The sequence below is a fragment of the Podarcis bocagei genome (assembly GCF_964188305.1).
Source record: "Podarcis bocagei genome assembly, chromosome: 17".
NCBI classification, from domain to species: Eukaryota; Metazoa; Chordata; class Lepidosauria; order Squamata; family Lacertidae; genus Podarcis; species Podarcis bocagei.
In genome coordinates this window covers 37092432-37108633 of record NC_138143.1, presented here as the reverse complement: position 1 = coordinate 37108633, position 16202 = coordinate 37092432, and the positions used below count along the sequence as shown (strand labels likewise).

At 45.1% G+C, this 16202-nt stretch overlaps 2 protein-coding genes across 2 annotated transcripts in view; one reads left to right on the top strand and one right to left on the bottom strand.

Annotated features, from left to right (window-relative positions):
- The first annotated feature begins 2352 nt into the window (after positions 1 to 2352).
- Positions 2353 to 5172, top strand: TOMM5 (translocase of outer mitochondrial membrane 5). The gene is made up of 2 exons (XM_081177128.1): positions 2353 to 2590; positions 4731 to 5172. The coding sequence occupies exons 1-2, from the start codon at positions 2470 to 2472 to the stop codon at positions 4763 to 4765; spliced, it is 156 nt and encodes a 51-aa protein (XP_081033254.1). The 5' UTR covers positions 2353 to 2469; the 3' UTR covers positions 4766 to 5172.
- A 1814-nt stretch (positions 5173 to 6986) lies between these two features.
- IGFBPL1 (insulin like growth factor binding protein like 1) overlaps positions 6987 to 16202 on the bottom strand; it is a 41573-nt gene continuing 32357 nt past the window's right edge. The window contains exons 2-5 of the mRNA XM_081176944.1: positions 12164 to 12273; positions 10391 to 10507; positions 9699 to 9852; positions 6987 to 7223 (exon numbers count right to left, since the gene is read on the bottom strand). Coding sequence (XP_081033070.1) covers positions 9703 to 9852; positions 10391 to 10507; positions 12164 to 12273 — 377 coding nt within the window. The 3' untranslated portion in view covers positions 6987 to 7223; positions 9699 to 9702. The remainder of the gene's footprint in view (positions 7224 to 9698; positions 9853 to 10390; positions 10508 to 12163; positions 12274 to 16202) is intronic.

Genomic DNA, 16202 nt, shown 5'->3' with positions numbered 1-16202 from the left:
AGGCCCATTCTTGTGTCACCAATCTCTACACCTTTCTTGGAGGCAGGCACACACAATAGGCCTCAGTGGCGCAGCGTGGGTTGTCAGCACCCGGGGCAAGGCAAGTAATTTGCGCCCCCTAACCCGTGGATTTGCGCCCCCTAACCCTAACCCCCAGATGTTGCGCCCAGTGCGGCCGCCCCCCCTGCACCCCCCACGCTACGCCACTGATAGGCCTGAAGTGAAAACAAAGGTATTGGATTCATCTGAGCCTCCTTTCCCCTTCCTCTTCTCCTCTGGTGGGAGTGTTGATGTGCCCGCCACCCTGCCTGACAAGTGCAAGTGCCTGGACAAATTACCCCTGTTGCCTCCCCTCTGAAAGGCAACAGCACAGAGAAGTGTCCCGAAAATAAAACAATTCCCACAACGGAGCAGGATGCATCTGACAAAACCCTCTTTGAGAGTTTATGCTGTAATAAACACACGTCTGTGAGTGCCCCGGCTGCAAGACTCTGCAGTTTCTGCCATGTTTAGAAAGACGTTGCTTTTTTGTGTGTTTGCAGAGTGAACAGACTTTCACCCAGTCCCAATTTATGAGTTTCTTCATTTGTTTTGCCCCACCCAGTAAGAAGCTTTCACTTCCTGTCCAGGGAGGGGAAAAGAGGTTTGAGGAACTAGGAAATGGGTGTCCTCCATTAATTAAAAGTCCATGCAGCTAAGACATGGAAAAAAATTAGTGTGACACCTGTTGGAAATACCCAATGAAGCTTCATTCTTCTTCTTTGCAAACAACTGTTCTTCATTCTTCTTCTTCACCACCACTGCTATTTGAAAGGTGCTCTGGGAGCCAGAAGAGCAGGGCAAAAGTCTTTTAAAAAACAAAAAACAAGAGCAAACACACACACACACACACAATTTTTATTAAATCTTCTGTTTTGCAATTTAAAATACTCATTTTACAGCCTTAAGATATTGACTTCCCTTCTTCTTTCCATGGTTCATTTTACATTTCACAAATCCCTGCATATTTGACAAAAACTATATACCATTGTTCTGTATGTTAACATAACATAACATAGAGGAAGCGCTCTTTGATCTGATGTGATATAAATATTGCATTCTCCTTTTCCATCTACAAATGTTCAGCTGAAAGCGGCTCACAATAATCCGTGGTTGACATCCGTTTGTCTCAGGAGACAGTGGAAGAGTGCACCTTTATGGGTGAAGTAAAACTGCCGGACATCTACAGCGCCTGCTGTGGCTGTAGAGTCAGATACAGGAGAAAGGTGTTTTGTCGCAGCTGGGGTTGCGCTGCTACAGACAAACCAGTGGCTCTTCTCTGTGGTTATTCCTCCTCTGGTCACTGTTATGGATGAGCAACTTGACTGCCCATCTCCAACGCTTGGAGTTTGTTTTCCCTTTCTTACACACACACTCCCCTGGATTTTCCTCCTCTCCTTTGTGGGTCCTATTGTTAGATATTTGTGAAGGAAATAAGCAGCTATCTTCTCTTTAAAAGACATCTGAAGGCAGCCCTGTTTGGGGAAGTTTTTAATATTTAATGCTGTATTGTTTTTAACACTTGATTGGAAGCCGCCCAGAGTGGCTGGGGAAACTCAGCCAGATGGGCAGGGTATAAACAATAAATTATTATTATTATTATTATTATTATTATTATTATTATTATTATTATTATTATTATTATTATTATTATTATTATTATTATTTCCTCCTTCATCTTTTATAATAATCTTTTATGTAATCTCCATTATGCCCAAAATTCACCATTAAACAACAAGTGTTATTTCAACCCTACTAACGATTTCAACTGTTTCAATGGTTTTCAAGGTAAATTACAAGTTTTCCCCATTCCTTATTAAAATTTCGGTCTCCCAAAAGACGATTAATGCGATTCAGTGGAGTCACAGCAATTCAAAATGTTGTTTCCTCGGATTTAATAGGGCTTTTAATACTTCTAAGTAGACATGGCTAAGGGCTGCCCTTCATGCAAACCTAAAAAATAATAAAAATCCCCTTGGCACTCAAGTAGCATCGCTCCATCTTCTTATGGCTCGTAACGCTGCTACTACTTTTCCCGTTCTTTGGTCGGTTCTAGTGGAAGGAAGGAAGATTGTCCCTAGCGGGCACCCATACGGGAGAGCGGTGCAGCGACGGGGAACGAAGCTTGTCCCTAGCGGCGACCCGTAGAGGGCACTAGGCAACTGTGGGGAAGGAGGTTTGTCCCTAGCGGGCACCCGTACAGGAGAGCGGTGCAGCGACGGGGAACGAAGCTTGTCCCTAGCGGCGACCCGTAGAGGGCACCAGGCAACCGTGGGGAAGGAGGTGTGTCCCTAGCGGGCACCCGTACAGGAAATCCCGCGGAGGGCGGGAACAGGAAGGCCCTTTCCGGCGCGAGTTCTAGCCAGCGGCCTTTCGCTCCAGCCGAGCCGTGAGGGGAGACGCCTGAGGGACGCGGTGGTGCGGGAGGCCATGTTCCGCATCGAGGGCCTGGGGCCCAAGCTGGACCCGGAGGAGCTGAAGCGGAAGATGCGCGAGGACGTCCTCTCCTCCGTGCGCACCTTCCTCATCTACGTGGTCGCGCTGCGCATCAGTGAGTGGCGGGCGGGCGAGGGGGGAGAGGCCTTGGGGGCCGGGGCCGAGGGCCTTGCGAGACGCCGCCGTGGGGACAGCGAGGGCAGGCGGAGGCAGGGCCGGCCCAAGACGGGTTGGCGCCTGCCAAAGCCTGCAGCTGCCGGTCCTAGTTTGCCTAGGGAGGGAGTTCCAAAGAGCAGCCCCGCCAAGGCCTTTTTATCATCTCACTTTCCACACACACAAGGAGTCACAATTGGGTGTAGTTACCCACAGAGCCTAGGACTTGCCGATCAGAAGGTCGGCGGTTCGAATCCCCGCGATGGGGTGAGCTCTCACTGCTCAGTTCCTGCCCCTGCCCACCTAACAGCTCGAAAGCACGTCAAAGTGCAAGTAGATAAATAGGTACCGCTCCAGCAGGAAGGTAACCAGCGTTTCCGTGCGCTGCTCTGGTTCACCAGAAGCGGCTTAGTCATGCTGGCCACATGACCCGGAAGCTGTACGCCGGCTCCCTCGGCCAATAAAGCGAGATGAGAGCCGCGAACCCAGAGTCGGCCACGACTGGACCTAATGGTCAGGGGCCCCTTTACCTTTTACCTACAGTGTGGGACGCTGGTGGCACTGTGGGTTAAACCACAGAGCCTAGGGTTTGCCAATCAGAAGGTTGGCAGATCCAATCCCCACAACAGGGTGAGCTCCCGTTGTTCTTTCCCAGCTCCTGCCAACCCAGCAGTTCGAAAGCACATCAAAGTGCAAGTAGATAAATAGGTACCGCTCCGGCTGGAAGGTAAATGGCGTTTCCGTGCACTGCTCTGGTTCACCAGAAGCGGCTTAGTCATGCTGGCCACATGACCCGGAAGCTGTACGCCCGCTCCCTCAGCCAATAAAGCGAGATGAGCGCTGCAACCCCAGAGTTGTCCGCGACTGGACCTAATGGTCAGGGGTACCTTTACCTTTACCTACAGTGTGCTGTAGGTAAAGGGAAGCGGGGGTGGTAGTCAGATGTACCTAAATGGAAAGGACATTTCATTCTGTGTTATTATTATTTATTGAATTTCTATATCGCCCTATACCCAGAGGTCTCAGGCTGTTCACAGAATAAAATCAATATAAAAAACCACAAAATACATAATAAAAATAAAAACCCAGTAACACCCCCCCCAACACACATTTTAAAAGGGCATCGGATGTAAATCAAATCAACCAAAGGCCTGGTTAAAGAGGAACGTTTTTGCCTGGTGCCTAAAGGTGTGTAATAAATTACGTGTTCCCCATAAAGTGCTGGCATACAAATGACTAGCTCCACAGCAGTGCAAGTGGAACGTCTGTGCGACCTTCTGGATGCTGCTGTTTTAAGAGAGCTCCCCTTATGACACACCACTTCTTGGAGATGAGATTTTCACTCCACCTTGTAGATCCAAGATGCGACTGAATGTAATTAATGTGGCAGATGTGTCTCCAAACTTCAAAACTCCCAAAGCTCAATTCTACAAAGAATTGCTGGAAATAATAGGAATGAAAATCACGTTAGAGCCACACACACTTAGCTTAACTCCTTTTTCTTTCTGGGTCTCTGAAGCCAGACAGTGGGCAAGACGTGATGAGAGCAGCCTTGTAGGCCAGAGATTCTCCACTGGAGTTGTAATTGTAGTGTTAAGATATGAAAATTCAAAACACAAAGTTATTTTTCATCAACTCATGGTAGGTAGGTACAAATAGTGCGCTTGTTTTTGCTGGGACGCGAAATGGAGATTCCATCGATACAGCAGTGAGACAAGAGAGTTGGGCAGCTGTATGTTGCTTGAAATTAATATATAGATTGAGTTGGAGAAGGGAAGAGCAAATATATTGAGAATGTTAGAATAATAGATTTTCTAGGAATGAAAATGTAATTGGTTAGATTGAGTATTCGAGGAGAGGGGGGAGAGATGATCTAATCGCTATATAGGAATGCTTTATGGAATAACTATCAGAAGCAACCAGTGAATATTGGGAGATGCTCAAGTTTAGAACTAATGTATAGTTCAGAAGCTTCATTTGTTCCAGCATGTGGTTGATCACATTCTGTGCCAATGCACAGTTAACTTATGGAATTCACTGCTATGTGGTTATGACTACAAACCTAGGTGGCTTTAAAAATGGGTGTATGCTTCTTTCTTCAGCTCCATTCATTTTAAAGAAGCTGGAAAGCATATGAAAACAAAAGAACATAAAGGACGCACTGAATGGAAGACCCAGGCGGACAGTGGTTGCTCTCCCATTGAATGGGCTGCAAAGAAGAGGCTCTGTATCCTGACAAATGCATCCAGACATTTCCTACTGAAATATTTGGAAGATTGTAGAAGAGCCGAAGAGAGAAAGCCAATAACTGTTATTTACATGTGTCAGTATGCGGTTTCTTTATGTTCGGTACAAATTTATTGTTCTTCAGAGATTATATCAACCGATTTGGGAAAATTGTTACCTGTAAACAGAGTTCTTTGGAACAGAGCTTATCTCTGAGATGTTAATGATATGGTTATCACCAGAGTATCTCATTGTATCCTGTGCAATCTTGGTGGTTAAATCTTGAATGGCTGAAATAAAATGTGGCATATGTTCTAACATGGCATTCTACAATTACAGTCATTGTAGAGAATTTTATTCCCTTTGCAAATGTCTTTTCACATATAATGCGAGGAGGATAGTAGAAGCTTAGTGTGACTAGGCAGGAATGAAGAACAGTAAGGATAATGTTCTAGGCTTTTCAAAATGCAAAGATTTAAAAACCAATTGATGCTAAGTAGTGTCAAAGTTGGATCTGACTAGTCTTCCTCTTTGCTTAATGAATCAGGATGACATTGGAAAGAAGGCAGCAGAAAATGGTGCCGAGCAGATAAGTTCATCCCCCTCATAATTATAACTTGGGATCCTGCAGTGAAGTTGACTGGCAAGTTGTTTCTGGGCAGACAAAAAGAAGCCATTTATGTCAATATGAGGCTCATGAATGAGAGCTAGGGTTAGGCGTGACAGGGCTGGCAGCATTACTCCCCATACCACCATTGGGAACAGCCATATCACAGTGGCTTCTACGCTATTGCTTGCCGCATATGGATGGGGTCTGAGATGGCTTTTTAAAAGGATTAGACAAATTCTTGGGAGATAGGTCAATTAGCAGCCAGAATACCTAAATGGAACATCCACAGGCAGAAGAGGCATACAGTGGGACCTCGGGTTACATACGCTTCAGGTTACAGACTCCGCTAACCCAGAAATAGTGCTTCAGGTTAAGAACTTTGCTTCAGGATGAGAACAGAAATTGTGCTCTGGCGGCACGGCAGCAGCAGAAGGCCCCATTAGCTAAAGTGGTGCTTCAGGTTAACAGTTTCAGGTTAAGAACGGACCTCCGGAACGAATTAAGTACTTAACCCGAGGTACCACTGTACTTTAAAAGGGCACCTGGTTCTTGGGAGACAGTTCTCGTCTTGGTGCAATTCTACAAGGCAATCCTTGAAACTATTAACAGGCTGGCAATCTTATTAGTGAGTCTTCCTTTCCCCATATCAAATAGTCAGCGATACCAGATTTACTATAAGTGAGTTAAAAACCAATGATGTACCAGAGTGTCAATTGCTCTCCTTAACTGCAAAAAGAAATTGCTGCGTGTTTCAGTGTATGAAAGTATCCACCAGGTGTCAGCAGCCAGTGGCTTTTTCTTTGCAAAAATCTAGTATGGCTGTTTTTAAATAGCTATTTCAGCTGTCGGTCATGCAGATTAGTGTAGATTTCTTTGATCAGGAATGAATCCTCTCTTTTGAGGCGTTGGAAGGAGAGAAATCACAGATCTGCTAGAAAATTGCGCCTTGTAAGCAATCACTATCTTGGGAAGGAAAGCTATGCCTACATTTCTCATGCAGACTAATGCTGAGAATGAAAAATGTCTTCTGTTTAAGCATCTGAAGATGCTATTTTGGCCCACAAGTGCTACCAGAATGACTGAATTTGCCTGAAATTTTCTGGCAGTGCCACAGCACAATCCTATGCTTACGTGGAAGTGTGCTCCATGGAATTCAATGGGACTTATTCCTAGTTAAGATTATGTAGGATTACATCTTTTCTTTTTTCTTTTTTGCCTGCCCTGCTCTTCTGCCTTGCGTAAATGATAGGTTAAAGGCATAGGAGTATGGACAATGAGGGCAAACGTCACGATCCTTTTCTTATTTAAAGATTAAGCAAAGACAACTGACAGTGTACTGCCAGAAGTCACGACAACAACAAATAGTCCTTTGGGTTTACTTTCAAAGATACAAGTATTATAGTTCTACTGTTGAGATTTGTCTTTTATAGTAAATTGCAGTGAGAAGCCAGTGAGACAAGGAGAGGCTGCTTGGGAGCTGTGTTAGAACTACATCTGAGCGGCAGTACAAAGAGAGAAAAAATTAAGAGTGTAAAAAACAACAACCATGCTTTTATTGAGCATTTATTACATCATTCACTACATGCCCAGTATTAATCAGACACTCTAAGAAAACGGTGTGCAAATTGCACCATTAATTAATAAGAATATCAAAATGGTATCTTCTAGTCTTCAGCAAGTTAAGAAAGCAAATCACTATTCCATGGGTTTCTAGTCTGCTTGGCTCTGATTCCCTCAGAGGTAGTCAGATCACTTCATCCTAGAAGGAAGGGATGGAGGGGAAAAGACAGTTATTGGGTGAGATCATCTGGTGATGCATTCAGACTACTAACCTCCACCCAAAGGTTGTGCAGCAAAATCCACTTTGCAAGATCCTTTGGCCAAATTAGAGGGCCACATTGATACGGAAATTGTAGAAAAGCAAGTACAGTGGTACCTCGCAAGACGAATGCCTCGCAAGACAAAAAACTCGCTAGACGAAAGGGTTTTTTGTTTTTTGAGCTGCTTCGCAAGACAATTTTCCCTATGGGCTTGCTTCGCAAGACCGAAACGCCTTGCAAGTTTGTTTCCTTTTTCTTAACACTGTTAATACAGTTGCGACTTGATTTCGAGGAGCAACTCATAGAACGCGGTGTGGTAGCCTTTTTTGAGGTTTTTAAAGACTGGTGATTTTTGAAGCTTTTCCAAAACTTTCCCGACACAGTGCTTAACAAGACGAAAAAAATCGCAAGATGACAAAACTTGCGGAACGAATTAATTTCGTCTTGCGAGGCACCACTGTACTACTATTCACTTCTCTTTTTAACCCATTTTCTGATTGCTTTCTCTCTCAGATTGTCTCCAGGCTGTCAGTATTTTGTGGTAGGGATTAACTCTGAGATTTTCTTTCAAGTGGATATGTTATGCTAGGGCCACATGACACTTTAATTGTGCAAACCGAAAGCATCTGCATGAATCTCCTGCAAAATACTGACATGCCTGGAGGCATACCTAGAAGATGGAAGTACTCGGTGCATGACAAGAATCTTTGCTCTTGGAGAATACTGCTTCCAGCAACATGATCCACTCTATTGTGGGAACAGTGCAAATAAGAAAACCGCTTTCCCTATCCTTCTGGATTTTGGAGCATTTACGTTCAAAGAATAATCTCAATGCTCGCTTGCTGACTTGTTTTGAGCCTTATTAACCCCTCCCATTTGATAGCCTCAAAAGGCTTTCAAAGCAGCTTGCAGCGCTGTGAAAACGCAGTAGTTGCAATAAAATCACATTTAAATGACAAAGTCTGTCACCTGAAAGAACATGTCACCAAAAAACCCCCCAACCTGTCAGCAATAAATTGGGAAAAACCTGTCTACATGCCCACATTTCACCATGTAAAAAGCAGCTCAATAATGAACACTCCTCTCTAGGAAGGAAGTTCCACAGATGGGAGGAGAATGGAGTGCAACTGTTGTATCCACCCATTTACTTGACGGCTAAGAGGCAGAGACACTTTAAGCTGGGCTTCCTTAGCTGATCTTAAAGTACATGGGGGGGGGGGAGGCAGATTGAGAGATCCCTGAACCAGGTGTTATATGTCCTCAGGTGTGATTGTGCCAAACTTGTTGACACCCATCTCACAACACACTTTATCCTGCAAGGGGCTTTGAAAATGGGATGATGAGCAAAATGGAATCCCTCTACAATTCCTCTTTTTTAAAAAATAAATAAATAAATAAATAAATAAATAAATATTTATTTGGTTTTTCAATCACATATCCAACAAACAACATAAAAACAAGCTTCCAAAGAATTTCCTGGACTCCCCTCCTCCCTTTTGTGGGTCCTATTGTAAATCATTTCCTCCTGCATCTTTTATAATAATCCAAATCTTTTACATCTCCATTATGTCCAAAATTCCCATTGAACTACAAGTGTTATTCCAGGGATGTCCAATTCCCAAGAGGCTGCAATCTACTCCCAGAAAAAAACAAATGGAAGTGATCTACCAGTGGTTTTTTTTAGGGGGGAGTTCAGAGTTGTCAAACTTTTTTTAGGGGGCAGCGCAAAGTTGTTAAGCTATTTTGGGGCATAATCCATCAACTTCATCTGCCATTCTTCTCTGGTTAGGACTTTATCTTCTTTCCAAGAATCCCTCTACAATTCCTTTTACCTGTCCTCAGTACAGTAACAACACTAAGCTGCTTAAAAACGAAGCCTTTGTCTTAACCCCCAATCCTGGGGGGGGGGGGGGAAACCCTTAAATACATTGGAATGAAGCATGATAGTAGACCAGGAATTTCATGGAGGTGAGCGTATAATTCCAATCAGGTGAGAGAGGGAAGAGGGATGGATCTCCGAGGAAAGGAAACTCATCCATCTGCTGTACTTTATTCCACTAGCTTGTTTGGGATAAGGCTTTTCCCAAACTGGCTTGCTAACTAGTATTTACATGCTAGTTGCTGAGGAGGGATTTCCCACGTTTGGACAGAAACACTGGCTGCCAGCCTCTTAGTGCACTATTATGAAGGCTTATTTTTAAGGCTGTTCTAGAAATTCCTTGGTATTCATGCCTCTGCCTTTCTCTCCTTGAGTTGAAATTAACACTGTAAGCTCCTCCGGGCAGGAACCTTTTAGTTAAGAACATCATGTAAACCATGTACAAATCAGTGCCAACTATGACCCAAGCTGGACATACACAATGTCTCAAAATGGCACTCCTAGACTCAAAGAGCACCAGCAGCATCAACATTACCTTGCTACTTCATGTCATCCGATGCCGGGAAATTACCCCTCTTATTTTTGCTTTGCTCTAGGACTTTAATATTCCCCTCTGCTTGTGTTTCTCCCACCATGTTTGTAGCATGGCACTGGTAAATGCCCTCGTCTTCTTTTGTCAGTGGGTTAATCTGGAAGGGAGACAGACACACAAAGAAGAAAAGGTGAACCGTAGCAACCAAAAGGGTTAGTTCATGTCTGTACAATTCATAGATTCAGAATTCACGGCAGCTGCCACAAGGGAAGACTGATGGGTTTTTCCCAGGGATATTCTGCAACACTGATGCAATAATAATGGATTTATAGTCCACACATCATCCTGCTCTATTTGTTGTTCAGCAATGCTGCTCCACTACAATCATCATCATCATCATCATCATCATCTGGCTGAGTTTCCCCAGCCACTCTGGGCGGCTTCCAATCAAGTGTTAAAAACAATAAAACATTAAATATCAAAAACTTCCCTAAACAGGGCTGCCTTCAGATGTCTTTTAAAGAGAAGATAGCTGCTTATTTCCTTCACATCTGAAGGGAGGGCGTTCCGCAGGGCGGGTGCCACCACCGAGAAGGCCCTCTGTCTGGTTCCCTGTAACCTCACTTCTCGCAATGAGGGAATCTACTGCTGTACGGAGGGGCACTCTTGAACTATATAGTGCAATGGGAACTTACCAAAACCCAGCCTGTGCTCTCATGTTTTGAAGGACCGCCTCGGACCTGCACTGCCATGTTGACTCTGTCTCCAGGAAGTTCCTCTAAGAGCTTCACTCCCTTTGGGGATTCCGTGACCTGCAGAGTTTTAGCAAGGTGAAAACACAGTAGACACAGGCTTTAAGCCCAGATCCGATTGTGAACCCCACCCTCCATGAAACTAAGCTTTCCCTGGGCCATAAAATTGGATGCTGTTTTTGCATTTGATGTTAGAATTCCTGCTCCATGATTGCAGTCGTGGGATTGTTGTCTATCACATGACAGTGTATGTTTTGACTCCACGGAGTTGGAAGTGACAGAGACAGGATATTTGTGTCACTGTGTTCCGTGAAATGGGACTATTGTCCTTTGTTCTTTTTCTCTTTGCTGTCTGATGCTAGAGAGAGAGGGAGCCATGTTGCAGTGCTCCGTGTGTGTTGATATGTAAATAAAGTAGATTAGCCAAAATGCTGAGTTGCTGAGGTCTGTCACGCAAGCTGCGAAGACTCTGCGGATCCCTAAGTGTGCCTGTGTCTGTTGGCATCAGTCGCTGCGATGTTCGGGCTAAAGAAAGCTTTTGAAGCTCCCGAACGATTGACCAGGAGGGAGAGAACATGCCAGTCGGGCATGTGTCTCTGCCAGGGTCCTACATGAGTATAGGGCTGAACTCCCGATATTTGAATCCCCTGGTTCCTATTGCTAGCATTGTAAGCAACCTAGAGTGGTGCAGTTATACCACTTCAAGCTTGTTCAGTAGAGCAGGAGACTTAATCTCAGAGAAATGGGTCTGAGCCCCATGTTGGCTAAAAGATTCCTGCACTGCAGGGGTTTGGACCAGATGATCCTTGTGGTTCCAACTCTACAATTCTATGATTCTAAATTTGATGTAAACATCTAGGCCATCTGAACTTCTTGGTTATGAGAACAGCCTTCCTTAAGCTAGTGCCCTCCAGATGTTTTGGCAGAGGCTGATGGGAGGTGTAGTTCAAAATACCTAGAGGGCACCAGGTTAGGGGAAGGCAGTTGTAGGAAAACCAAGATCTGGAGAGGACAACAGCGTATATATCAGTTTCCAGATCACTGGCTCTACCTGAAAGTGAAGCTTCATCTTCTATAATAAATTGATTTTACAAATATAAAATTATAACAATATAACCATCCACATTTAAAGATTCCTCTGAATATCTCGACTTCCCACCTCCCCCTCCATGGGTCCTAAAATTAACCTTTTCTGCTGCATCTTTTCCAATAGTCCATATTTTAAACAACTCCATTATCTCCACAGTAATTGCTACATTACAAGTGTTATTGCAATCCTGCTAATGTTTTCATCTGCTTACAGTGGTCTCCAATATAAATTACAAATTTTCCCCATTCTTTGTTAAAGTTTTGGTCTTCTTGGTTCCTGAGCTTTCCGGTCAGTTTTGCCATTTCGGCATAGTCCCAACAGTTTAATTTGCCATTTTTCTCTGGTTGGGACTTTATCTTCTTTCCATCTCTGGGCTAGTAACACTGTGTGGCTGTTTTTGCATACACGAAAAGTCTTTTCCTTTCCCTTGGAACATCATCACCTACAATTCCTAATAAAAAAAGCCTCTGTTTTTTTAAAAAAAACAAAAGCTAATTTGAACATTTTTTTCAACTCATTATATATCATTTCCCAAAATGACAGAAGCTTCAGCATCGAACATAAGAAACAAGGTTGGCTCAGCTCTAGATCTCTACCCCATAAAACACTTGGCATCTTTCACATACCTTCTTCCAGGTGATGATGGGTGTTGGGACTGCTTTCACTTCACAAGACAGGTAGACTTGGGCTCCAGTTACATTGTGAATCCTCTTTGGGGGTACAACAATAGCGGGAGCTGGAAGAGCAAGGGGGAAATACATGCATTTCAGAATGGCAGTTTAGTGGGCTTGTCATATACATTGTCCTTAGGCATAATAAGTTCTCTATAGAATGGGAAGCTAGCAAAAAATTGATTGGCTACACTTTTTGTTGTGCTTAAAAGGTAAAGGGATCCCTGACCATTAGGTCTAGTCGTGACCGACTCTGGGGTTGCGGCGCTCATCTCGCTTTATTGGCCGAGGGAGTCGGCGTACAGCTTCCGGGTCCTGTGGCCAGCATGACTTAAGCCGCTTCTGGCGAACCAGAGCAACGCATGGAAACGCCCTTTACCTTCCCGTTGGAGCGGCACCTATTTATCTACTTGCGCTTTGACGTGCTTTCGAACTGCTAGGTTGGCAGGAGCAGGGACCGAGCAACAGGATCTCACCCCGTTGCGGGGATTCGAACCGCCGACCTTCTGATTGGCAATTCCTAGGCTCTGTGGTTTAACCCACAGCACCACCTGTGCTAATTCTTTGTGTTAAGACAGGGCAAACAAAACGCATCCATTGGCTTTAGGACAGTGTTTAGTTTGCTGCCCTGGAAAGAAAAAATCTGTCCAGCAATTTATAGCACGCCACATTTACAAAATCTGAATGCCATAAACTGCTACTTTTATTTCATTTTGTTCATCATCCAAGCCCTCGCGGTTGTGGAGCTGAACAGAAAGGAAAAAGAAAACAAAAGGCTCCGATTATCCAGTACGTGGAGCTGTCTCCCTTTCTCATAGATTCAAACTGTGTTTCCTCATACTGGACCCAGACTGCTTCTGCATAGCTTTCTTCCTGCCGCTATTGAACTGTTTGCAAATTGATTTCAGACCCTGAAAAAAAACTATTTAAAATAAAAATAAAAACCTAAATCGAGCATGAAGAGAGGGTGCATCAATTAATATTCGGGACAACCAGAACAATGATGGGAAAGGTAAAACTTTAGCTGGATTTTTCTTCACGGATGTGACAATATTAATTTCTAGGTATTGGAAATATTTGGAGGGGCTCTCTATAAAGGCACGGTATGAAAAGTTGTCATTTCTAGCAATTTCTGAGCAGCTAACCACTAAAGTGCGACAGTTTAGGGGACAAATTTAAAAAGGCAAATTTTACGCCATTAGTGTAATGAGGTTGGCTTGAGATTCAGGAAAACGCCTTCGCCCAACTCCTCCTCCTCTTCTTGTAAGGCCTTGAGGAGACCATAAGCACCTGTTCCCTCAGTTAGACTAACCACAGTTTGTCTTTATGTCGTGACTGGACCAATTTGTGTTAGATTCAAGTATAGCTTATTAATGCAACCCAAGATCAAGTTACGGTTTCTAATCCTGGCTTGTTTCAGCAGACCATCATTTTGAGCGTCTGCACATGCGCAAACGGTGAAACCTGAAAGTAACAGGCTCCTTTACTTCCGGGTCACCACGGAGCGCAACCCGAAAATGCTTATCCCAAAGCTACTTCAACCCGAGGTATGACTGTAGCACTCACAATCTGAAGCCAATAAAATTGTGGCCTTTTTTAGCCTATTAACCTAAAATACTGGTGTCAAGTGTCTTTATTCAACCTCCGGGGAGGGGGGGGGCCTTGCCACGCAATGTGAAACTCAGTGGCGTAGCGTGGGGGGTGCAGGGGGGCCCGGCCGTACCGGGCGCAACATCTGGGGGTTAGGGTTAGGGGGCGCAAATCCACGGGTTAGGGGGCGCAAATTACTTGCCTTGCCCCGGGTGCTGACAACCCACGCTACGCCACTGGTGAAACTTATGGTTTAGTGTTGCATTTGAATTGGGCTAGTGGGTTGCAAGTATTCTGCAGTTTCAGCCAGTTGCGATGTTTTTGGGTGTCACTGAGCAGAAGAGCTTCCATTGCTGGAAGAAAAAATGTTGCGATGTCTGTGGACCAACAAAGAGCTTTTCATTGAGTTGAAACTGGTTTGAGAGTGGGGGATCACTGTCTGTGAAGCACACACAAATGCATTTTGTCTCGTGGTTGCTTTTGATCAAGGAGGTTTTGTGATACAACGGCAAAACCTTATTAACCAGAAGTAAGAAGGGGCCGAGTTTGCATTGCATACCATCAGAAGCAAGTCCTCTTTCAACCTAGCTTCACTTCTATGAATATCTCTTGGGGGGCTGGGGGTGGCAGGGTTGCGTTTGTCTGCCAAGCCTGTGGCACAACAAAGGGAACGCAACGGTTCAGGTGTCTTCATTTCCCTACATTTCCCCTCGTTTTATTTCACGCAGAGTGCTTTGTTGGCGGTATCTATGGCAACATTTCAGAACAACGGCAAGCCTCTTTTGCGGGGACACCCTGGCGAAATTAAGCCAATTTTCTTCCGGCTTTTACGACGCCGAGGAAGACGCGGGCTCCCTGGATTCCCTCGGCATTAGGCCTTTCAGACGGCAATTATCTCAGGGGGAGACCTCTGAATCAGTCTCTGAAAGCACAATGCCAACCCTGCTAGAGTTCCCATCTATACGGAGCTTAGCTCTCCGGAATCGACATGGCGGCACATCTTCCATGGGGCTGCTGCCATCGCACCTGCCACCCGCCACAGATGCTGGGGGAATAGAGGACACGGCAGAGGGTGCCTTCAGCTCAGGAAATAGGGAGGACACGGGCTTCCTCCTCCGTTGGCACCTGTCCCTGGTTACACTGCTCTTGGGTGGGTAGGGGGAGGAAAGCAGGAGGCCATCTGTTAGGAGCTCTCCCATCTGTAAAATTACCACTGACAAATGAATATTTGTATCAATGCTACTTAACTGAGTCTGTAAGGAGATGAAGCCTCCCATACAGAATGCAGAGTAATTCCCTTTGGATCCCAGGATTAATACCTGCTGAGTCCCTTCTGTTCCAAGATTTTAGTGTGTGTGTGTGTGTTTGCAGTGTGTATGTGTCTAATGGCATAATTGTTCACACCTGCTTTGAGATGCGGTTGCCCCTCAGATGTAAATGTAACGTTTTGTGTACGTGTGTGAAAAACCTGCACCTGACGTACAGAGGGCATAATGGGATCCTGTTTTATGGTTCCTCCACGGTTTACCGTATTTTTCGTTCTATAGGACGCACATTTCCCCCTCCAAAAATTAAGGGGAAATGTGTGTGCGTCCTATAGAGCGAATGCAGGCTGCGCCGCTAAGCCAAAAGCCAGAACAGGAAGACGGAGCACTGCGGAGCGCTCCGTCTCGCTGCTCTAGCTTGGGGACGGTGCCTTCACCCCGCTGTCCTGCAGAAGCTAGCAAGGCTGTTCCCAAGCCAGAACAGCGAGACGGAGGACTCCGTCTCGCTGTTCTAGCTTGGGGACGGCTGCGCGCAAACCTCTGCAGGGCAGCGGGGCGCTGCGCTCCAAAGGCTTCAGGGATCTTTGAGGCTGGCGGTGGGGGAAAGCAGCGCTTCCCCCCACCGCCAGCCCCACAAGCTCTGGTGAATGTACCTTGAACGCACATTGTTTTAGAGGGGGAGAACAAGAAAAAAAAAATTCCCTGTTCTCCCCCTCCTATGGTCCGGTGCGTCCTATGGTCCGGTGTGTCCAATGGAGTGAAAAATACGGTAATTGTCGGCGGTTCATCGTGTAAGCCCTATCACTGCTCTTGGTTTGCTGAAAAGATCTGAAATATGCACCAAGGAACACAATCCAAACCACCTGCACAAATGCAAATGTTTGGGCTCTGTTTAATAATACAGTGGAACCTCGGTTCTCGAACGTAATCTGTTTCAGAAGACCGTTTGACTTCCGAAACGTTCGAAAACTGAGGTGCAAAGGGTGGTCTGCCAATTCAGTAGAGAAAATTGTGGAAAACAACAGATACACACAACGGAAGCCGTTTGACTTCCGAGGCACGTTGGAAAATGGAAGCATTTACTTCTGGGTTTTTGGCATCTGAAAACCGAAACATTCGGCAACGGAGACGTCCAAAAT